This window comes from Salmo trutta, chromosome 14 (assembly GCF_901001165.1).
Source record: "Salmo trutta chromosome 14, fSalTru1.1, whole genome shotgun sequence".
NCBI classification, from domain to species: Eukaryota; Metazoa; Chordata; class Actinopteri; order Salmoniformes; family Salmonidae; genus Salmo; species Salmo trutta.
This window is the reverse complement of record NC_042970.1, coordinates 31,453,975-31,473,869: the sequence shown is the minus strand read 5'-3', so window position 1 is coordinate 31,473,869 and position 19,895 is coordinate 31,453,975. Positions and strand designations below refer to the sequence as shown.

General features: G+C 43.5%; 1 protein-coding gene across 1 annotated transcript; it reads right to left on the bottom strand.

Annotated features, from left to right (window-relative positions):
* Positions 1 to 1,327: 1,327 nt before the first annotated feature.
* On the bottom strand, positions 1,328 to 9,151 carry LOC115207812 (uncharacterized protein C6orf132 homolog). The gene is made up of 5 exons (XM_029775304.1): positions 8,788 to 9,151; positions 7,101 to 7,189; positions 4,554 to 4,644; positions 1,778 to 3,845; positions 1,328 to 1,532 (listed from the first exon to the last, which is right to left on the bottom strand). Exons 1-5 carry the CDS (start codon positions 8,861 to 8,863, stop codon positions 1,433 to 1,435), a joined length of 2,424 nt encoding a protein of 807 aa, XP_029631164.1. The 5' UTR covers positions 8,864 to 9,151; the 3' UTR covers positions 1,328 to 1,432.
* Positions 9,152 to 19,895: the final 10,744 nt, after the last annotated feature.

Genomic DNA, 19,895 nt, shown 5'->3' with positions numbered 1-19,895 from the left:
TTCCTCCAATGTCTTTTACCAACCCTCAAGTTTTCTTCACATCCAGTATTTGATGCATCATGATTTTAATTAGATTACAGTTGGATGGATATATATATATATATATATATATATATATGAGCAGCTTTAATAATGACTGACGCAATAGCTAGACTTCAGCACAAATGTAAAAGTACATTTTTAATGTCATTATGTGGCAAATGCCTGACATCTGTTTTGCTTTTATTTAGTGATCCATTGTATGGAACAAGTTTACTACATACAGTATGTGTGTTCTAAATTTATTCTAGTAGGCTACATTTCAATTCTCTTTATGCTGTTAACATATACAGTATGTACAGGTACTCACAACCTATAAGCAAAATAATTTGTACGTCCTTTTATAGTAACGTGAAGACATTTATATAAACATCCTTTTGATGCACACATTCTGTATATATTAAGACTGGCAATTTACAGCTGCTAGCTTGAAAGCAGATTGTGCTTTTGTTTTTAAATCTATTAGGTCAGCCTAAGGTAAAAATAAGGCAATGTATACTATCACACACTGATTAAACTGCAGCAGTCAAAGATACTATTGAACAGGGTACTAAAAATCATTGGAGAAAGCCAGGAACCCCTCAGTGACGTCTATAAATAAATAAAAAATAGTGAGGAAGAAGTGGGAACAAATAGCCTTGGACATTACGCACACACTCCATGACCAGTATAGCCCCCTACCCTCAGACATAGATCTCTGGCATACAAATCTAAGAGGGCAGCGTCTAGTTTTGTGCCAACATCCATAAAACTCCTCAACTCTTGTAGTTCTTGTTTTTATTTGTATTTACATTACCAGTCAAATGTTTGGACACACCTCATTCCATGGTCTTTATTTTTACTATTTTCTACATTGTAGAATAATAGTGAAGATAAAACTATGAAATAACACATGGAATCATGTAGTAACTAAAAAAGGTGTTAAACAAATCATAATATACTTAATTGCATTCCAGGTAACTACCTCATGAAGCTGGTTGAGAGAATGCCAAGAGTGTGCAAAGCTGTCAAGGAAAAGGCTGGCTACTTTAAATAATCTAAAATATATTTTGATTTGTTTAACACTTCTTTGGTTACTACATGATTCTATATGTGTTATTTCATAGTTTTGATGCTTTCACTGTTATTCTACAATGTAGAAAATAGTAAAAATAAATAAACTCTTGAATGAGTAGGTGTCCAAACTTTTGACAGGTACTGTATGTGTATATATAGCCTGTGATTGCATAGATTGCTCCTGATCTATTACACTGTACATGTTTTTGTGTTCCATGTTGCTATTTTGTTATTTGTCTTGTACAGACCCGTCACCACACATATAGTTCCCTCTCAGGAAATAAAAGTTATTTTAATTGAATTGAATGAAATTGTATGTGTGGTTGGAGTTGGCTCCTCATGATGAGACCCCTTTGCTGACAACGGTTATTGGTTGTTTGGTTCCGGGTCGTACCATGAAAGTCATGCCATATGCCTGCTTTGACTGTGGCCCATTGCTAGAAAGTAGAGGAAGAAAAAATGATTAGTTAAACACTTATCAGGTTGTTCTTGTCACATTCAGCAATACTTTTTAATACATCTAGCTAGCATCATTCTTTACTGTGAGTCAAAACATGCAATTAGGGACACTCCTAGATAAACCAAAATTATGCCAAACTAGTCACAACACCCTAAGCTTAAACAATAAAGTTGTACAATTTTGTGAAAAACTCACAAAAATAAAGGAGAGAACAAGGCCTACCTGATGGGTACTTTTGATGGGGCTGACAAACCCTGAGAATTATTCATTGCCATTTTAGTCTCCAGCTCTTTCATGTCCAGGGCTTGTGTTTTGGCTGACAGGGAGGCATTCTTGCTCTTCGCAGTGATAACAGGGGTCTTCGGGGTGACTCTGGGGACAACAGGGACCATGGTCTCCTCAGACAAGGGAGAACCCCAGTCATCAGAGTCTGTCTTCATGGCCAGCATTTTGTTGTCCATTTTGTGGTCCATTTCCAGCATCTTCTTCTGCAGAATGGTCAGGAGCGTGGCCTGGCTGGCTGAGAGGGAGGAGGGCGCCTGGGTGGGAGGTGGCTTGGGTGTGGTCTGAACAGGTAGCTTGGGTTTGACCTCCATGACGGGAGGCAGGAGTTTGGGAGGGCTTGGAGGTTTGGGTTTTGGAGGAGGGGGAGGCGCAGAGGAGGGAGTTTTGACAGTAACGATAGGGCTGGCAGTGGGGGGCAGGACTGGGAGGACAGGGGTGGGAATGAGGTCCAAGACCTTCGGGGGAGGGTCAGGTGGAGGCGTGCTGGGGGGAGACTCCACGACATCATCATGGTCATCGAATTCGGGAGGGGGAGGGAGTAATGGCAAGCATAGGTCCTCCCTGTTCTCTTCATTCCTGACAAGGCTAAAGGGTGAAGGAATCCTCTGCTCTCCACTTTGTTTCTCCACAGCCAGGAGCCCCTGGAATACTGGATTTACAATTGGCCTCTTTTCCACCACTGACTCAATGATCTGGGGTTTTGCTGGAGTCTGGATCACCACTGGGGGCTGCACTGGGACCACAGACTGTGGATTATCTTGTGAGGTCACAGAAGTGAATGAGGTGGACCTGGGGATGATGGTGAAAGAATTGGGATTGGATTCGCTGTGCTGGATGCTGGTGGATGGCTCATTACTCTTTGTGCTGTTTTCGCGTGAAAAAGTGGACCTGTGCTTCTCTCGCTCTTTAGCCGCCATGAGAAGAGCCAGGGGGGAAGTGGCAGGACCATCCCTCGTCCCAGTGACCGCACTGAACTTTAGGTTGCGCAGTTTACGGTCCAGCATAGGACTGAACTTGCGACTCCGGTTTGGATACATATCGTGTTTGACCTGGCTAGCCTCTATGGTTACAGGGGCAGTGATCACCTGAAGCGTTGGTGATGCTTTAGTGGGTGTTTCGGCAGGTTTGTTGATAGCCTGCTGTGCTAATAAAGGCAAAGGCTCCACTTTCACTTCCTCCCGAGTCTCAGGTGGGGTGGATTGGCCTTGAATGGTGGCTTGCAAATTACCCTTTATCTCCTGCAGGTCTTGCTCCAGCTGCATACCCGAGCTGTTTCTCCGGGCTGGCTTAGCTGGCGGTGCCACAGAGGGGGCTGTCCCATTGACCTGGACATGGAAGGAGTCAGTAGACCCAGGGTCATGCAGCAATAGGATCTGCTTGTGCCTATTTTCACCTTCCACCTGCCTATCTAGAATGCCGGTCTTAGGAACACTGTAGAGCTTAGCTGTGTTCTGGGGGTTGAAGCTGGAGGGTCTAGGGTTCTGTACAGGGGGTGCTGGGGCTGGAACCTGGGGGAGTTCATACATTATGGGGATGGAGGACAGCCTCATTGGCTTTGTAGGCGGTGTCTTCAGGGCTTTCAGAGCAGCTTGCCTCATGTCTGTAGGGGGCTGTGGAGGGGCAAACTTTGGGGGCTCTGTGATATCAGGGACAGTGGTTGGTGGTGGTGTAGAACCGGACAAAGAGGAACTAGAAGCACTGGAGGAAGTTGACGGGGGCTTCGGAGGGGCCATAGGTGGAAGTTTCATGGAGGTGAAAACATTCTTGTCCCCTTCAGAGGGAGCAACTGATGGTGGTTTTGATGGTGGTTTTGATGGGGGTTTTGGAGGGGGCATGGAGGGAGGCTGAATGGAGTCGAGGTCACCCAAGAAATCTGGTGGGGGAGGGTTGAATATGGGTGGAGGGGGTGGGGGGGCCATCGAAGGTGGAGGTGGAATAAATATCTCTCCCTCCACCAAATCAGGTACAGATATAGCAGATCCATTGGACAACCGTTCGCCGTTTACTATAAAGAAAGAGAGAACAACCATCAGAGACACAAGAAAGAACAACTATACTGAACAAAAATAGAAACGCAACATGCAAAAACTTCAAAGATTTTACTGTTACAGTTCATATAAGGCAATCAGTCAATGAAAATAAACGCATTAGGCCCTAATCTATGGATTTCACATGACTGGGCAGGGGTGCAGCCATGGGTGGCAGCCAGGCCCACCCACTGGGGAGCCAGGCCCGGCCAATCAGAATGAGTTTTTCCCCACAAAAGGGCTTTATTACATACATAAATACTCCTCAGTATGGAACATTTCTGGGAATTTTTTATTTCAGCTCATGAAACATGGGAACAACACTTTACATGTTGCGTTCATATTTTTGTTCAGTGTATTTTGTTATTGATATAACTTATTGTTGAAGTAAATTATTTAACTTTTAGTTATGGTGAAACTGAATAAATTACATCTGATCTGTACCATCCCACTCTGCAAACATGTTTGTGAGTGGTTGCTTGGATGCTTTCTAAAGTGTTATTGTCCAAGACCTCAGACAAACATTTACCTGCTCTATATATTTCAGCCTTTACGAAAACAGAGTTGCTTTGAATTTGTGATCAACTAGATCTGTCTAAAACCAGCACTAAGGCTTAAATTCACAGGAGTGTAAATGATTTAGCTACACAGCTTAACTCCGGTATACACAGGACAGAGACCCTCACCTGCTCCATTGATCTTTGGTCTGTTGAAAGGGGGGAGGACAGGAACTTTGGGCGTTGGTACATTAAACCCTTGTACAACATCAGAGGAGGACTGTGGGAAATAAAGACATCAGACTTGACGTTTCACTCTGATGTCAGGCTGTAGAGATTGTAAGTGGAACTGAATGTGAAAGAAAGGGAATGGATTGGAGAGCAGAGATAGCCCACTGGGCAAAAACTGGTTGAATCAACGTTGTTTCCACGTCATTTCAACCCAACAATTCTATGTGATGACGTTGAATCAACGTGGAAAACTGATTGGATTTGTAAAAAGTCATCAACGTAAGGGAATTTAGGTTAAAAGTTGGGTGAAAGAAAGTCTAATGACAGGGTGAAATCTTTGGTTGATTTCACATTGAATTAGTGTTAGTTGACAACTCAACTAAATGTAAATCTAACACTCAGGAAACAAACTGGCACATCAGTGTACGCAAGTGGTGTCAATTGCCAAAGACAGAGGAAGGCCAGGCACATTCAATCTGAAGGGCTTTTCATAAAACATTTTTTTTACTCTAATCATAGTCTGGGCTTCCCAGCAAATGGTGTCCTTTTCTATAATGGCAAAATCCTCCTTGTGCAGATTGAGGCTACAGGATCTCTTACATAGTCTCAAAGCCCACTGAGCACCCACACCTGTAATGATTCAACAATAATGTCCTCCATTGGTATACTGTATCTAACCCCTTTCCAGACACTAGCTGCAGCTTACTGGCCCAGTTTTGGGCCTTTTTCAGAACATGGCTGCCACTGTCATGCCTCATCCACAGACAGGGTGTAGTGTGGGCAAGGCACAGGCAACACTCCCATATCTTCATTGTCATGGCTCATCCACAGGCAGGGCGTCGTGTGGGCAAGGCACATGCAACACTCCCATCGTTTCACCTAAGCAAACATTAAGTGGGTATGACTACCTCTGAGAAAAAGGGCTGTGCCGTCATGTTGCTGCCTGCTTGTGTGACTGACTGTTCTCATCACAGCCTAAACACCTCTAGAAATAAACACAGACTGTTTTGACACAACACAAACCCTACAGACAGAACAGAGATATGCCCTTCCAAAGCTGATAGACTGGTCAGAATCACCCTACATACAGTAGGACCTAACCACACCTTGACCAGTGTAATTACCCAATACTGGGCCTGAGGGCCTCCAATCTAGCAAAACAATCCAAAGTAAGGTTCACCCATGTAACTATAAACTGTAATCAACTTACTGCCCTTGGCCTTATGGTCAGGCCACAATCACTTGGTTTGTTTATATAGAACTTTTACATGGTACACGCTATACCCAAAATGCAGAGGACACATCAATAACTTTCATTCAGCTGTGGGAATATTAAGTCATTCGTGGAAAAGGTTCAGGTGTGGTCCATTCTCAAGAACCCTCAGTTACACTGTATCTTTAAAACAGCTAATGTGAACGGAACGCCTGCCTTATTTAATGCCTTAAATATGTCATGAATGCAGACTTCATAGGGGCAGGCAGCTCCTTGCAACGGCACAAATATTTTACAAGAAGCGAAGGGTGTGGCATTCAATGCGGTTTCTGATCCGCCTTAATTTCTTCTTTCTTTCCGTGACTCACTGGTGAAAGTCAAAGCAGTCAATCCGAGCAGTCAGTCAGAGCAGTCCAACCTCTGTGCTGCTGGGTGTGCCACATCTAATACATGCCAGAGGAGCAGTCACATAGGACACTCCCCTTTCTGAGGTAGGCTTTCATACCTACAACAAAATGACAAACATAATACAACCTAAAAAATGCAGATACGGCTGGTCTTTTCTGGATCTACTACAGGGACACCATCTTGAATAGAAGGCAAATGAGCTAGGCACCACATGCCAGGTCCCAGACTGTATAATACCCAAGATTGTGTAAACCAAAGGTGACATTCTTATAGTAACTGGGTTCCCAATGAGAATGTCTAAGTAAATAGGGTGTGAATTTCTGAGGACAAACTCTACAGAAATGACTTGAGAGGACTGGGTCAACACCCAAACACATTGCATGCATCCTTGTCACGTGGATAGCTTACTTGCAAATACATATGGGTTGCTCCTTCTGTTATACATGTGAATAGCCTGTGCAAGTGAAACCTGCCAGTTAGAAAAGTATGTTTTCAAAGTGACAGGGTGTAAGTGATGGATGGGTCTGACTCGGCAGTGGTCACACAGAGATTAATGATTACAGGAACACCCTTCATGATGCAATGCAGATTCTCTTTCAGGCACTACAAAGACCTTGTTGAGAAAGAATTCACAATTTAGCAGACAATTATGCAAATGTAGCAGCGTAATATGGGGCCTTCTGCATTCGCAAGAATTCGCAAGAAGACAAGCCCGGAAACAAGTTCCATGTGATAATCATCTTTAAGTGTTAGAGAACAATAACTAGAAGATTGACAAAGCTTGATCAGTCTCAACAAAAGATGCAACACGGTCTTGAGTGTTGGAATGTAGATTTGAAAGCTATTCATATTTCCGCACATCGTGCAGAGTAAATGGAACTTACTGTGAAGTGCTTTACTGTGGGCCTGTTCCTCACTTTGGCAGTGCCTGATTCAGGAATGGCTGATGAATCCAACACCAGCTCAACATTGTCTGAGAAAAAAACAAACACACAACTCACCACTTTAGTCTACAGTATAGATAAAAACCAATCAGTCTACCATTCAGCTGATCAGCACAGCTCTGGAAGGAGATGCAGTCTGGTGACTGCAAAGTTTAGTAATTAGGCATGTGCATAATAACAAGTTCGGGCATTTTGTCTGCAGTTCTCAGAATTACTGACAAACTATTATGTAATGCTATGCTGTTTACGCAGCATAGAATTACATTTCTCTCATTTCTCTTGATTTCTCTTGTTGACAACAAAATAGCATTTAGGTTACAACTATTCAAGCTTACAACTATTCAAAGCAGTGGATTGATTCTAATCAACAGAAGAGGTTGTCACCTTATTGCTCAAACACTGAAGCCTAAAATCATGTAGTTCCATAGAGTACAGAATACAGTGCTTCTCACATCATCCATGAATCCCTATTTACCAATGGAATGTCAGGTAGGACATAGAAGTGTGGTGCAACATTCATAACAACCCCAGGGGTCATGAGTCATGAGTCATGAGTGTTTACAGTTCAACACTGACCTCAGGTTATTCAAGATATGGTTATTGGGCAGAGGTGGGATTGAGGCATATGGAATGGGTCTATATAAAAGATGACGTGTGACACACACTCATTTGGACATTAGGCCACTCACCACCTGATTGATTTTCAAGTGAAATGTGACTTTGCCAGATGGTCTATAATGTTTGTAAGTTAACAGGCTTTGACATTACTAGATAAAGGAAAAAACATATCTGTAACTACACAAAACACATTAGCGGTAAATGGGTTTGTGTGGAGTAACTCTTGTGATTCTGTATGGCTCAGTCAGCCATTCCAGTGTTAGGCATGTCACTGTCAAATAACTACCGATGAGAGAAATGTCATAAAGCGACTGCAGTCAGCGAGACACTGGTCATGCCCTGCACTCACTTCAAGCACTGAGACTCAGACTGATATGACTATGAACAAAACATTATACAGCCCTTCAAAACAAGTATGGAAACAACAGCCAGTGTATAAAGTGTTTTGGCATCTACAGTTACATTTCCCAATGGGGCATAATAGGCATTTTCCTATTGAACACCTGCATAATGGCATGTTTGCACTTCGCACACAACCACCTCTCTCCATTGTTAGAGGTCTCATATGAACAGTTCAGCAAAGTTTTCAGAACTCTATGGGGTTTATTCATGTTTACGTTTTAATTAGTCCCAACTCCCCAAAGCCTGGGAAACCCTTATGTCAGCCAGTCGTGTTCTCCTTGAGTATAACGACTCTGTCTCAAAATGATACGGTATTTGATCAGGGAGCAGTTTGTTTTAACATCTCAATAGCATACCTACTGGTAATAATATGTATAATATTGTAATCATTTTTGATAGCGACATTTTTTTTAAATAATCGCAAGTAAAAAACGTAATTCCTATTCATGTGTGCATTTAGGACAAATCTTTTCACCCACTTATCTGTCACAATAACAATTGCAAAGATCGGGACAGTCGTCAAAGAAAGAATGTTGATCACATGATAAATGAATAATTAAATAGTTCGTTTTATTTAATTGCTCAATATATGACAATAAACACTTACCCATCTCCTTGATTTTAATATTGGTGTCGAAAAGAGATTGGTTCTTTCGACCCAAAAAAAACGTTGACTTTTTCATTTTTATGTCCTATTGGTAGGCCTATTATCCAAAAGAATCGTTAACACATGATGTTAAGCAGGAGCTTCCATAGACAGGCGTCAAAAACGTATTAATCTATTCATTCGTCTTAACGACAGGTGTATTACTGAATCCTTAAACGATTCTGTGAAAACTTCGAGGGAGAGAAAATGGCCACCGCCCCCTCTCCTGTGCCTCCCTATTTTGTAAACCGACAGGTAAGGCAGAGAGAGAACAAACACATCATGCCCCAACCCTGTGCCTCCCAGCCAGCACGCCAACAATGTTTGACAGCAACATTCCAATGTCATACAAATCTTTCCAACTGTCCTCTCACTTCCCCCTGTTATGTCTCATTGTCGGTGTTGATGTGCTTGTTCGATTTAGCAATAGGATGATTATTACTGTTAAAAGAACATTATGAGTCAGTTGACCTCTTCAAGCCAAGAGCTGGTCATGATGAGCAGGTGTAAACCCCCATAGAGATACAGTTGGCTGTGTAACAAGGACCATGCTCTTCATTATAATCAAATTCAAATTCGATTTATGCTGACAGTTAGCAGCCAAAACCCAACGTGTTTTACAATGGTGAGAGGCGAGTGTGTGAATTGAGGGCCAGAATTAGTGTAATGCAAGGGGTTTTCCTTGACCCGATCCTGTTGATTTCCTGCTTAACTCCGTAGAACAGGTTCTGTTGGTTACTAAGAATTGTTTGGTTTTTTTGTCCATGATTTGATTTCCCTCCCTTGGCCCATTGCTGAATCAGAGTAGTACATGATTGGTCATGGTTTGGTCTCTTGGTAACACTGCCACAACACACAGTTGTTTTGCATTCAGATGAGGATGATGAACCAATGGAGGATGGGCCCCCCTCTGTCTGGTTCTTCTCAAGGTTTCTTTCTTCCAGGAATACTTTTTTGGGAAAGTTGGCACTGTGCTGCTGCTACACCCCATGGCACAAAAGTGTTTCTACATTTGTCCTCGGATATATGGTATAACATAGGCCAGGGGTTCTCAAACATTTTGGGGCCCAGTACCCCTTTTGTGATAGCAAATTCATCAGGGACCCACTCATAATCAGAACAAACTCGAGTGTTACGTGGGGCAGAGCAGGTGAACCCAAGTGCAGACTCAGAAGAGGAGACAGAGATATAGTAACTAAGGTATTTATTGAAAGCAGGGGGAGATGGGGTGCAGGCCTGAGGCAAGGAGAGTAGGGGCAGGGTAAGCAGATCTGGAGCAGAATCCAAGGAAGTAGTAGAGCAGGTTCCAGGACAGGGAAGCAGGACTGACAAGACAAGGGACTGGAGACAGGGACCAGAGTCAGAGCAGACAGAACTGTAGCAGAGAGAAAAGCAGCGTCAGGCTAGGGGAAAAACAGGCACAACAGGATAACAAGAGCGAGGCAGGCACAAAGGACTTGACCCGAAGACTGACTGAGCAGAGGATACGAACTGGCAGTGTGGAAGTGGCAGGGCTGAGTATTTGTAGAGGCCTTGATTATGGATCAGGTTGCAGCTGGTGGGGATCTGCTCTGCCTCCAACACACCTGTCTCCAATCAGAGAGAGAGACACAGAGAGACACAGAGAGAGACAGAGAGAGACAGCAGGTTAGGGAGAGTTTTACAATGACTTCGCAGTGCATAGCCAGCCTGCCCTGGAAAGGAACATTTCAAAGGCCTGCCTCTTGGCATCAGAAATAACATTTAGCAGTTTACAAGCTAATTTCCTGCAATTCTACACATTTTGTCATGGGACAGAGATATTTTTTGTTGTCGCAGCTTTAAAGCTAATATCTTGCAATTCTTCACCTTTTGCCATGAGGCAGAGAGAAAACGTTGCAGTTTTAAAGCTCAAGGATAAACCCATTGGAATTCAATAACTTTTTGACAGCATCCCTTCTGATTTAAACAACATTTTCCATACATGTTTGCCCATAGAAGAAGTGGTCAGAAAAGTAACTTTTTGGACCTGAATGTTTTTTCTCTGATATGGTGGGGAATGCAAAATGGGTAAATTTTTAGCACCTTTATCAGGTGAAAAAAGTGCTTAAAGTTGACCCATTTTGCAGACCAAAGACCTCCATGCATTCGTCACTGGAAAAGATAAACGGTTTGATATCACTTAAAATCTTAGTGTTGTGAAAATATTTGAATATATCTTGAAAAAAAAATGTTTTAATTAAAATTGTCATTTTTAACCATTTAACAAAAATTATCTAAAAACTTGTAAATTCTTGAGTTTTTTCATATTCGCATATGTTGTAGTTTAGACCCTATTTCACATAATCTGAGGTTTTGGTGTTGTGGCAGAAATTGAATACATAGAATGGACCTATCCCCAATTTAGCTGGTACACCATTGACATTTTAATTTAATTGAAACTTTAACTTCTAATTACTACCACAAAGATGGCCGCGGGTCCACCCACCGTCGAATATCAACTTGAATAATCATGTCTATTCTATCATCTATGTTTCTAGGATTTTAATATGTTTCTTATGGAGGATTGACAGTATAATCTAAAACAGAAATTCCCATTCAAGTAAACATTCTCTGATGTGTGAACCTCTAACCATTTTGTGGTAACATTTGAAAGTTGAATTTTCAATTTTATTTCCATTTTAGTTCATTTATCAGCCAAAACATGACACCCACCCTGTATTCAAGGGAGTGTTGTGTCTCAACCAAGGGCGGGCACAACAAAAAAACCTTAGATGATGTAAAATAGGCGCTAAGCTACAAAATATGTGCATATGAAACAAATTGGAGTTTTGTGTTTTTAGATCATTTACGTTAAAGGTGAAAAAATGTATTTTTTCAGAAATGATCAAATAGTTTGAGAACCCTGTGTGTAAGCTTTTAAATGATATAAATCTCAACCATTTATCTTTTCCAGTGATTAAGACATGGATGTCTCATGGTAGGGTATGCAAAGTGGGTCAACTTTGAGCACCTTTATCTCACTTTAAGTCACTTTCTGTCACCTGTACAGTCAGCAAATACTGCATGTATGGAATATTTTGTTCAAATCAAAAGGGGTGCTGTTAAAAAATATTTGAATTGTATTTACCCTTAAATTACAGTGCATTTATGTTTAAAAATGGGGAATACAAGAAGTATTGAGTTGATAACTTGATAACTGGATAATTGGTGGAGTACTGTGAATACCAATATCCCTATGAGCCCAGGCCCATGTTTCCCAGGGTTAAGAACATACATTGTAGAATAATTGAAAAATAGGGGTAGGATTGTAGAAAATCAAAGGACCATGAATGTAATAAGACACCTTAGGTGCTGGCTGGCTGGTAGCAACCACTATGGAATGTCCGGTCAGAACAAGGGTCCGTATTGACCCTGTCCTGGGTCCAGATCTGGTCCGCGGTCCCCCAGTTGAGTATGGGGGGGCTATACCATTCCACCAGAGGGTCTCCCACTTCCCATGTTTAGATCAGGCAGACAGGCAAGTAGACAGGTAAACAGACACACAGGCAGACTGACAGACAGGCAGACATACACCAAGATAGATTACATTCAGTCCAGTGAATCGGTAACATTGTTTGATTGTTTGGTTATTTCCATAAATCCCATTATGGCAATTACTGTACCTAAGCCTGCAGAGACACGTGGCCCAGGTAAGCACTACATTACAACGGAACGATTTGATTAGTGTAATGTTAGCTAGCTACATAGTTGTCTTTGTATCAAAGATAAAGGTAAACGCAGCCACTGCTAGCTAGCCAACTCTACCAGCTAGCAGTACTGTATCATTTTTAGTCAATAAGATTTTTGCAACGTAAGCTTTCGAGTTGTGTAGTCCACTTGTGTAGCTAGCAGGACTGACTTTGTGTTAGCTAGCCAACGTTTAATTACTTCTGCGTTGTGAAAGGAACTAGACACGGACACGAATGATCCATTGGTAGTTTGTTGTAACCAAGTATTGGTGCTAACCGTGTGTTATTGGATGCTAGCATGCTAGTTAGCTACGGCGTCATAAGACACGGTGCACTGGGTGGGTTTCACGGAAGAATACTGTACCAAGTTATCTAGCTGAATAAACTAACTAAACTAACTTTGAGCCTATTCCTGGAAACATTGAACCACTGTAGTTTACATCAATTATAATTTCTAAGTGGAAGTTGGAATAGTTATATTTGAGTGTTTCAGCGAATGGTTAGTGAGGGAGGCCCTGCTCTCTCGCTTCCCCAGTTGTTTAGTTAATTTTCTTTCCAATCTCCTTTGCATTAGCGTAGCCTCTCCTGTAGCCTGTCAACTATGTGTCTGTCTATCCCTGTTCTCTCCTCTCTGCACAGGCCACACAAACGCTTCACACCGCATGGCCGCTGCCACTCTAACCTGGTGGTCCCAGCGCGCACGACCCACGTGGAGTTCCAGGTCTCCGGCATCCTCTGGAACTTCCAGTCTGCGGCCAACAAGGCAGAGTTCATCACAGCCTATGCTACCCTCCAGTCCCTCGACTTCTTGGCGCTGACGGAAACATGGATTACCACAGAAAACACTGCTACTCCTACTGCTCTCTCCTCATCTGTCCACGTGTTCTCGCATACCCCGAGAGCATCTGGTCAGCGGGGTGGCAGGACTGGAATCCTCATCTCTCCCAAGTAGACATTCTCGCTTTCTCCCCTGACCCATCTGTCAATCTCCTCCTTTGAATTCCATACTGTCACAATCACTAGCCCATTCAAGCTTAACATCCTTATCATTTATCGCCCTCCAGGTTCCCTTGGAGAGTTCATCAATGAGCTTGACGCCTTGATAAGTTCCTTTCCTGAGGATGGCTCAACCCTCACAATTCTGGGTGACTTTAACCTCCCTACGTCTACCTTTGACTCATTTCTCTCTGCCTCCTTCTTTCCACTCCTCTCCTCTTTTGGCCTCACCCTCTCACCGTCCCCCCCTACTCACAAGGCAGGCAATACTTCTACTAATCTCACTGTTCTTCTACTAATCTCACTGCAACTCCCCTCCAAGTCTCCGACCACTACCTTGTATCCTTTTCCCTCTCGCTCTCCTCCAACACTACTCACTCTGCCCCTACTCAGATGGTATTGCGCCGTCGCAACCTTCGCTCTCTCTCTCCTGCTACTCTCTCCTCTTCCATCCTATCATCTCTTCCCTCTGCTCAATCCTTCTCCAACCAATCTCCTGATTCTGCCTCCTCAAACCCTCCTCTCCTCCCTTTCTGCATCCTTTGACTCTCTATGTCCCCTATCCTCCCGGCCGGCTCGGTCCTCCCCTCCTGCTCCGTGGCTTGACGACTCATTGCGAGCTCACAGAACAGGGCTCCGGGCAGCCAAGCGGATATGGAGGAAAACTAGCCTCCCTGCGGACCTGGCATCTTTTCACTCCCTCCTCTCCACATTTTCTTCCTCTGTTTCTGCTGCTAAAGCCACTTTCTACCACTCTAAATTCCAAGCATCTGCCTCTAACCCTAGGAAGCTCTTTGCCATCTTCTCCTCCCTCCTGAATCCTCCTCCCCCCCCTCCTCCCTCTCTGCGGACGACTTTGTCAACCATTTTGAAAAGAAGGTTGACGACATCCGATCCTCGTTTGTTAAGTCAAATGACACTGCTGGTCCTGCTCACATTGCCCTACCCTATGCTTTGACCTCTTTCTCCCCTCTCTCTCCAGATGAAATCTTGCGACTTGTGACGGCCGGCCGCCCAACAACCTGCCTGCTTGACCCTATCCCCTCCTCTCTTCTCCAGACCATTTCCGGAGACCTTCTCCCTTACCTCACCTCGCTCATCAACTCATCCTTGACCGCTGGCTACGTCCCTTCCGTCTTCAAGAGAGCGTGAGTTGCACCCCTTCTCAAAAAACCTACACTCGATCCCTCCGATGTCAACAACTACAGACCGGTATCCCTTCTTTCTTTCCTCTCCAAAACTCTTGAGCGTGCCGTCCTTGGCCAGCTCTCTTGCTATCTCTCTCAGAATGACCTTCTTGATCCAAATCAGTCAGGTTTCAAGACTGGTCATTCAACTGAGACTGCTCTTCTCTGTGTCACGGAGGCTCTCCGCACTGCTAAAGCTAATTCTCTCTCCTCTGCTCTCATCATTCTTGACCTATCTGCGGCCTTTGATACTGTGAACCATCAGATCCTCCTCTCCACCCTCTCCGAGTTGGGCATCTCCTGCGCAGCTCACTCTTGGATTGCATCCTACCTGACAGGTCGCTCCTACCAGGTGGCATGGCAAGAATCCGCCTCCGCACCACGTGCTCTCACCACTGGTGTCCCCCAGGGCTCAGTTCTAGGCCCTCTCCTATTCTCGCTATACACCAAGTCACTTGGCTCTGTCATATCGTCACATGGTCTCTCCTATCATTGCTACGCAGATGACACACAATTAATCTTCTCCTTTCCCCCTTCTGATAACCAGGTGGCGAATCGCATCTCTGCATGTCTGGCAGACATATCAGTGTGGATGACGGATCACCACCTCAAGCTGAACCTCGGCAAGACGGAGCTGCTCTTCCTCCCGGGGAAGGACTGCCCGTTCCATGATCTCGCCATCACGGTTGACAACTCCATTGTGTCCTCCTCCCAAAGTGCTAAGAGCCTTGGCGTGACCCTGGACAACACCCTGTCGTTCTCCGCTAACATCAAGGCAGTGACCCGATCCTGTAGGTTCATGCTCTACAACATTCGCAGAGTACGACCCTGCCTCACACAGGAAGCGGCACAGGTCCTAATCCAGGCACTTGTCATCTCCCATCTGGATTACTGCAACTCGCTGTTGGCGGGGCTCCCTGCCTGTGCCATCAAACCCCTACAACTCATCCAGAATGCCGCAGCCCGTCTGGTGTTCAACCTTCCCAAGTTCTCTCACGTCACCCCGCTCCTCCGCACACTCCACTGGCTTCCAGTTGAAGCTCGCATCTGCTACAAGACCATGGTGCTTGCCTACGGAGCTGTGAGGGGAACGGCACCTCCGTACCTTCAGGCTCTGATCAGTCCCTACACCCAAAGAAGGGCACTGCGTTCATCCACTGGCCTGCTCGCCTCCCTACCTCTGCGGAAGCACAGTTCCCGCTCAGCCCAGTCAAAACTGTTGCCTGCTCTTGCACCCCAATGGTGGAACAAGCTCCCTCACGACGCCAGGACAGCGGAGTCAATCACCACCTTCCGGAGACACCTGAAACCCCACCTCTTTAAGGAATACCTGGGATAGGATTAAGTAATCCTTCTAAACCCCCACCCTCCCCCCCAAAAAAATATAGATGTACTATTGTAAAGTGGTTGTTCCACTGGATATCATAAGGTGAATAAACCAATTTGTAAGTCGCTCTGGAAAAGAGCGTCTGCTAAATGACATAAATGTAATGTAAATGTAAGCAGACTAATGCACAAACACATGTATATGAAAAATGGTAAAGTAGATTATCAGTGTCTAGAGACACACATGGGTATGAATTCTGAACATCAATTTATGAATTTACAACCAATAGGATGTTGCCTGATCACTTGTAAGTAGGGTTACAAAGCTACCAGTAATTTACCAGTGTTACCAGAATCTTCAGTAGTTTTAGTAAATAACAGGAACGGTAATATATGACAACTTTGGTCATTCATACTTGAATAACTTTTAAAAAATGTATTAGTGTATAGTATTCATTTTTTTATATCTGTATATTTTTGACCATGAGTTTCGAGTGGATAAATTATATGGTTCAAGATATAATAGCCTAATTAATGAAAAAAGCATCGAATCAATTTCATTTATTTAACCACTTAAGAACAATTTCTTATTTACAATGACTGCCTAACCCAGCCAAACCTTAACGACGCTGGGCCACCCAATCACGGCCGGTTGTGAGACAGCTTGGAATCAAACCAGCGTCTGTAGTGACGTCTATAGCACTGAGATGACGTGCCTTAGACCGCTGCGCCACTCGGGAGCCCAATAATGGCATTCATGCTGAAACCCTTCTATTAAACACCAATGGTATTTATTAAGTTGATGGTTTATATTTAGGATAATGTTTTACAGCTTTCATTATATTGTTTATTTTAAAACCATCTTATTTGATTATTGTGTATATATATATGACATATGATGAGGCCACACAGAGCGCCAGAAAAAATGACAGACACCTGTGATAATCTGAAGTACCCAAATAGGCCTCTAGATGTCATCTGATCAAATTCTCCAAAAACCTTGAGGGTTGCCAAAGTTCTGGTAGTTTACTGGTAAACTTGAAATGTTTCCTGTAAAATACCCTCCCTTTGCAACCCTACTTGCAAGACTCCTGATAATCTCAGGAATGTGCAGAAATACATTATATATATTTTTGTCCCTCTAGATAAACTTAATCTCTCTTGTGAGACAGTGCAGTCAATTAGTAGGGACTGTCTGCAGCACCTTCTTATGGTTGTCTTGGAGACAAGTACTGGACTGGTACGTCCTGTTTCTATGACCGCAATGGGAAGTCACCATGTCGACCGATGCTGAGAATATTTTTAGAATGTGCTGGATGGCTCTACCCATGCTCCCCCAGCTCTGAGAGCACAGCTATGTCTAGTCTATCCAGGAAGACATGAAACACTGGATCAGCTGCAGCGCCAGCAGCAGTGCATGTCAAGAGTGCCTTGGATGTTTCTGGACATACTTTGAAATACTTAATGCTGGTGGTGTAAAGTAACTAAGTAAAAATACTTTGAAGTACAACTGAAGTTGTTTTTTTCTGTACTTTACTGTTTATTTAGCACTTTTTCCTCCACTGCTCAATGCAAAGGACATGTTCCCAGAAACAAAAAAAAGCCAAACAATGTGACAGATTTATGCCTATAATAAAGTCAGATTCTGACAGATTGCAGTACAGTATAGTTTGACAATTGTGAGTAATGGTCTTTGTGGACGTGAGATCTTATAGAATCTTCTGGATACAGTTAAGTGGAATTCATTGAAATAATCAATTATATGAACACCAGAGACATTATTAAAATCTCTGTGTTATGGTTGAAATTTGCTGCACCTATAAAGCCTGTTTATATTGGTCATAACACACTACATCCCTGTTTGTGATGACGGAAGGGAGTTTGATATGGCATGATGACTTCTGCATAACTTCTGCATTCTTACTGATTATTTATTCCCTGATTGTTTTATAAGTGTCCTCCTGACATGTAAAAAAATTGTGAATGAGCCAGCTTACTGATTACTCATAATTAAATTAGTATATGGTGGCCAAAACATTAAAAGTCTGACTGACATTGATTTAATAAGCCTAGAAATTAACATATCCAGTGATTAAACGAAGCACTATCACAGTAGGGGAGTTTAAACTTGGCCACAGAGAGTGGATTGTGGCTTGACTCAATGTATGGGACATTGTGGCCATAGAACTAGGTAATGATTAGTCAATTATAGTCATACTAATTCTATGCACAAAGGGAGTTGGATTGATGCCAAGGTTTCTGTCTGTGATGATGCCACCACACTGCATTGTGATGTCATGGGCCCAACATGAACAAGTCCTTTGGAGGTTGTCTCTGAGGCCTCATTAGCTCTATGCAGGGCCACCAGGAGGCAGTCTCTGTTTGTGAGGGAAAGAAGAAGGGGAAGTTGAGGCTAGACGCCCATCACGGTCTCTGCTCAGTCCAGTCACCGTTCAGCCACTTTCTCCCACCGTGATGGAGCTGACACCAGATGGAGGAGCCTTAAAGAGGTCTCAGGTAACTCAACAACTGTTGTAGACTTACAGCTGAATGGTTCACTTAGGGCTGAGTGAGAGGATCTTGAGAGAGGGGGATTTGTGGGGGAGACAGACCAATAACACAAACACGACAAGGATTACTGAAATACTGGGCTGGTCAGTCGTCTCACTGACGTATTCTGTATTATGTAGAAGACTAATGTCTGTCAACAGTTGGACACCTATATCTAAAATGTCAAATGTACTGTATCTTAACTACATTCTTATCAGCATTTCACAGCAATAATGGATCATATCCTGAAATATTTTAGGATACCCATTCTGATCAATATAAATCCATACTGGATATGTAGCTATTTAAAAAAAAAATTGTGCCTTTGATCCCCTCAGGTCCTGAGGAACCCACTGAAGACCCTGGTGCCTGTCAACGCCAGCAGAAGCAGAGTGGTGGTTAAGCAGATGGAGCTCCTGGTCTTCTCCTGGCGGCAACGACAGCATGGGAGGGCTCTGCTGCCCCCCATGACCCACCCAGGCCATGCCACCAAACCATTCAGTGGTCCCCGCTGCAGCCCGGAGCCCCTGCCTCAGCTCAACGTGGGCTCGAACTCCCTGATGCCCTTTTACACAGTGGTGAAGCCCACCTGCGGCTACCGCTTCTCCAGGGAGACGGACCACAAGCGCCGGCACTTCGGCATCCCTGCCAGCAACCCAGTCATGTGGAGGAGAAGCTATGCATTGGCCTCACAATAAACATGCAGTACCCTAAAGCTGCCCTGTATAGACTAACAAAGTTAAACGTTTATATCGTGAGTGATAAGAATATGAATTGTTATGACTGATATTAAAATGTTGCATACAAGACCTTATACAACCCCTTGATGCTCTGTCATAGTGACATTTGGGCAGTGTGTTTAAATAGCCTGGTCTCATAGACTAGATGTAACATAGTAAATGTAAAACCATTATGTTACATTTGGTAAGGTTACATTAAACAGATGGTTACTTAATTCTAATTCAAAAATGAAAGTAGGGTGGTTGGTCGGGGTGGATGAGTGGGCATATAACACGAATGTCTAGCAACCCTTCCCTGTGGCTCAGTTGGTAGAGCATGGTGTTTGCAACGCCAGTATGGTGTGTGCAATGCCAGGGTTGTGGGTTCCATTCCCACGGGGGGCCAGTACAAAAAAAAAAGTGCATGAAATGAAAATGAAATGTATGTATTCACTACTGTAAGTTGCTCTGGATAAGAGCGTCTGCTAAATGACTAAACTGTAACTGTAACCCAAAGGTTGTGAGTTTGAATCTCATCACGGACAAATTTTGTACTTTTTAGCTTCTTCCCCTAACCTTAA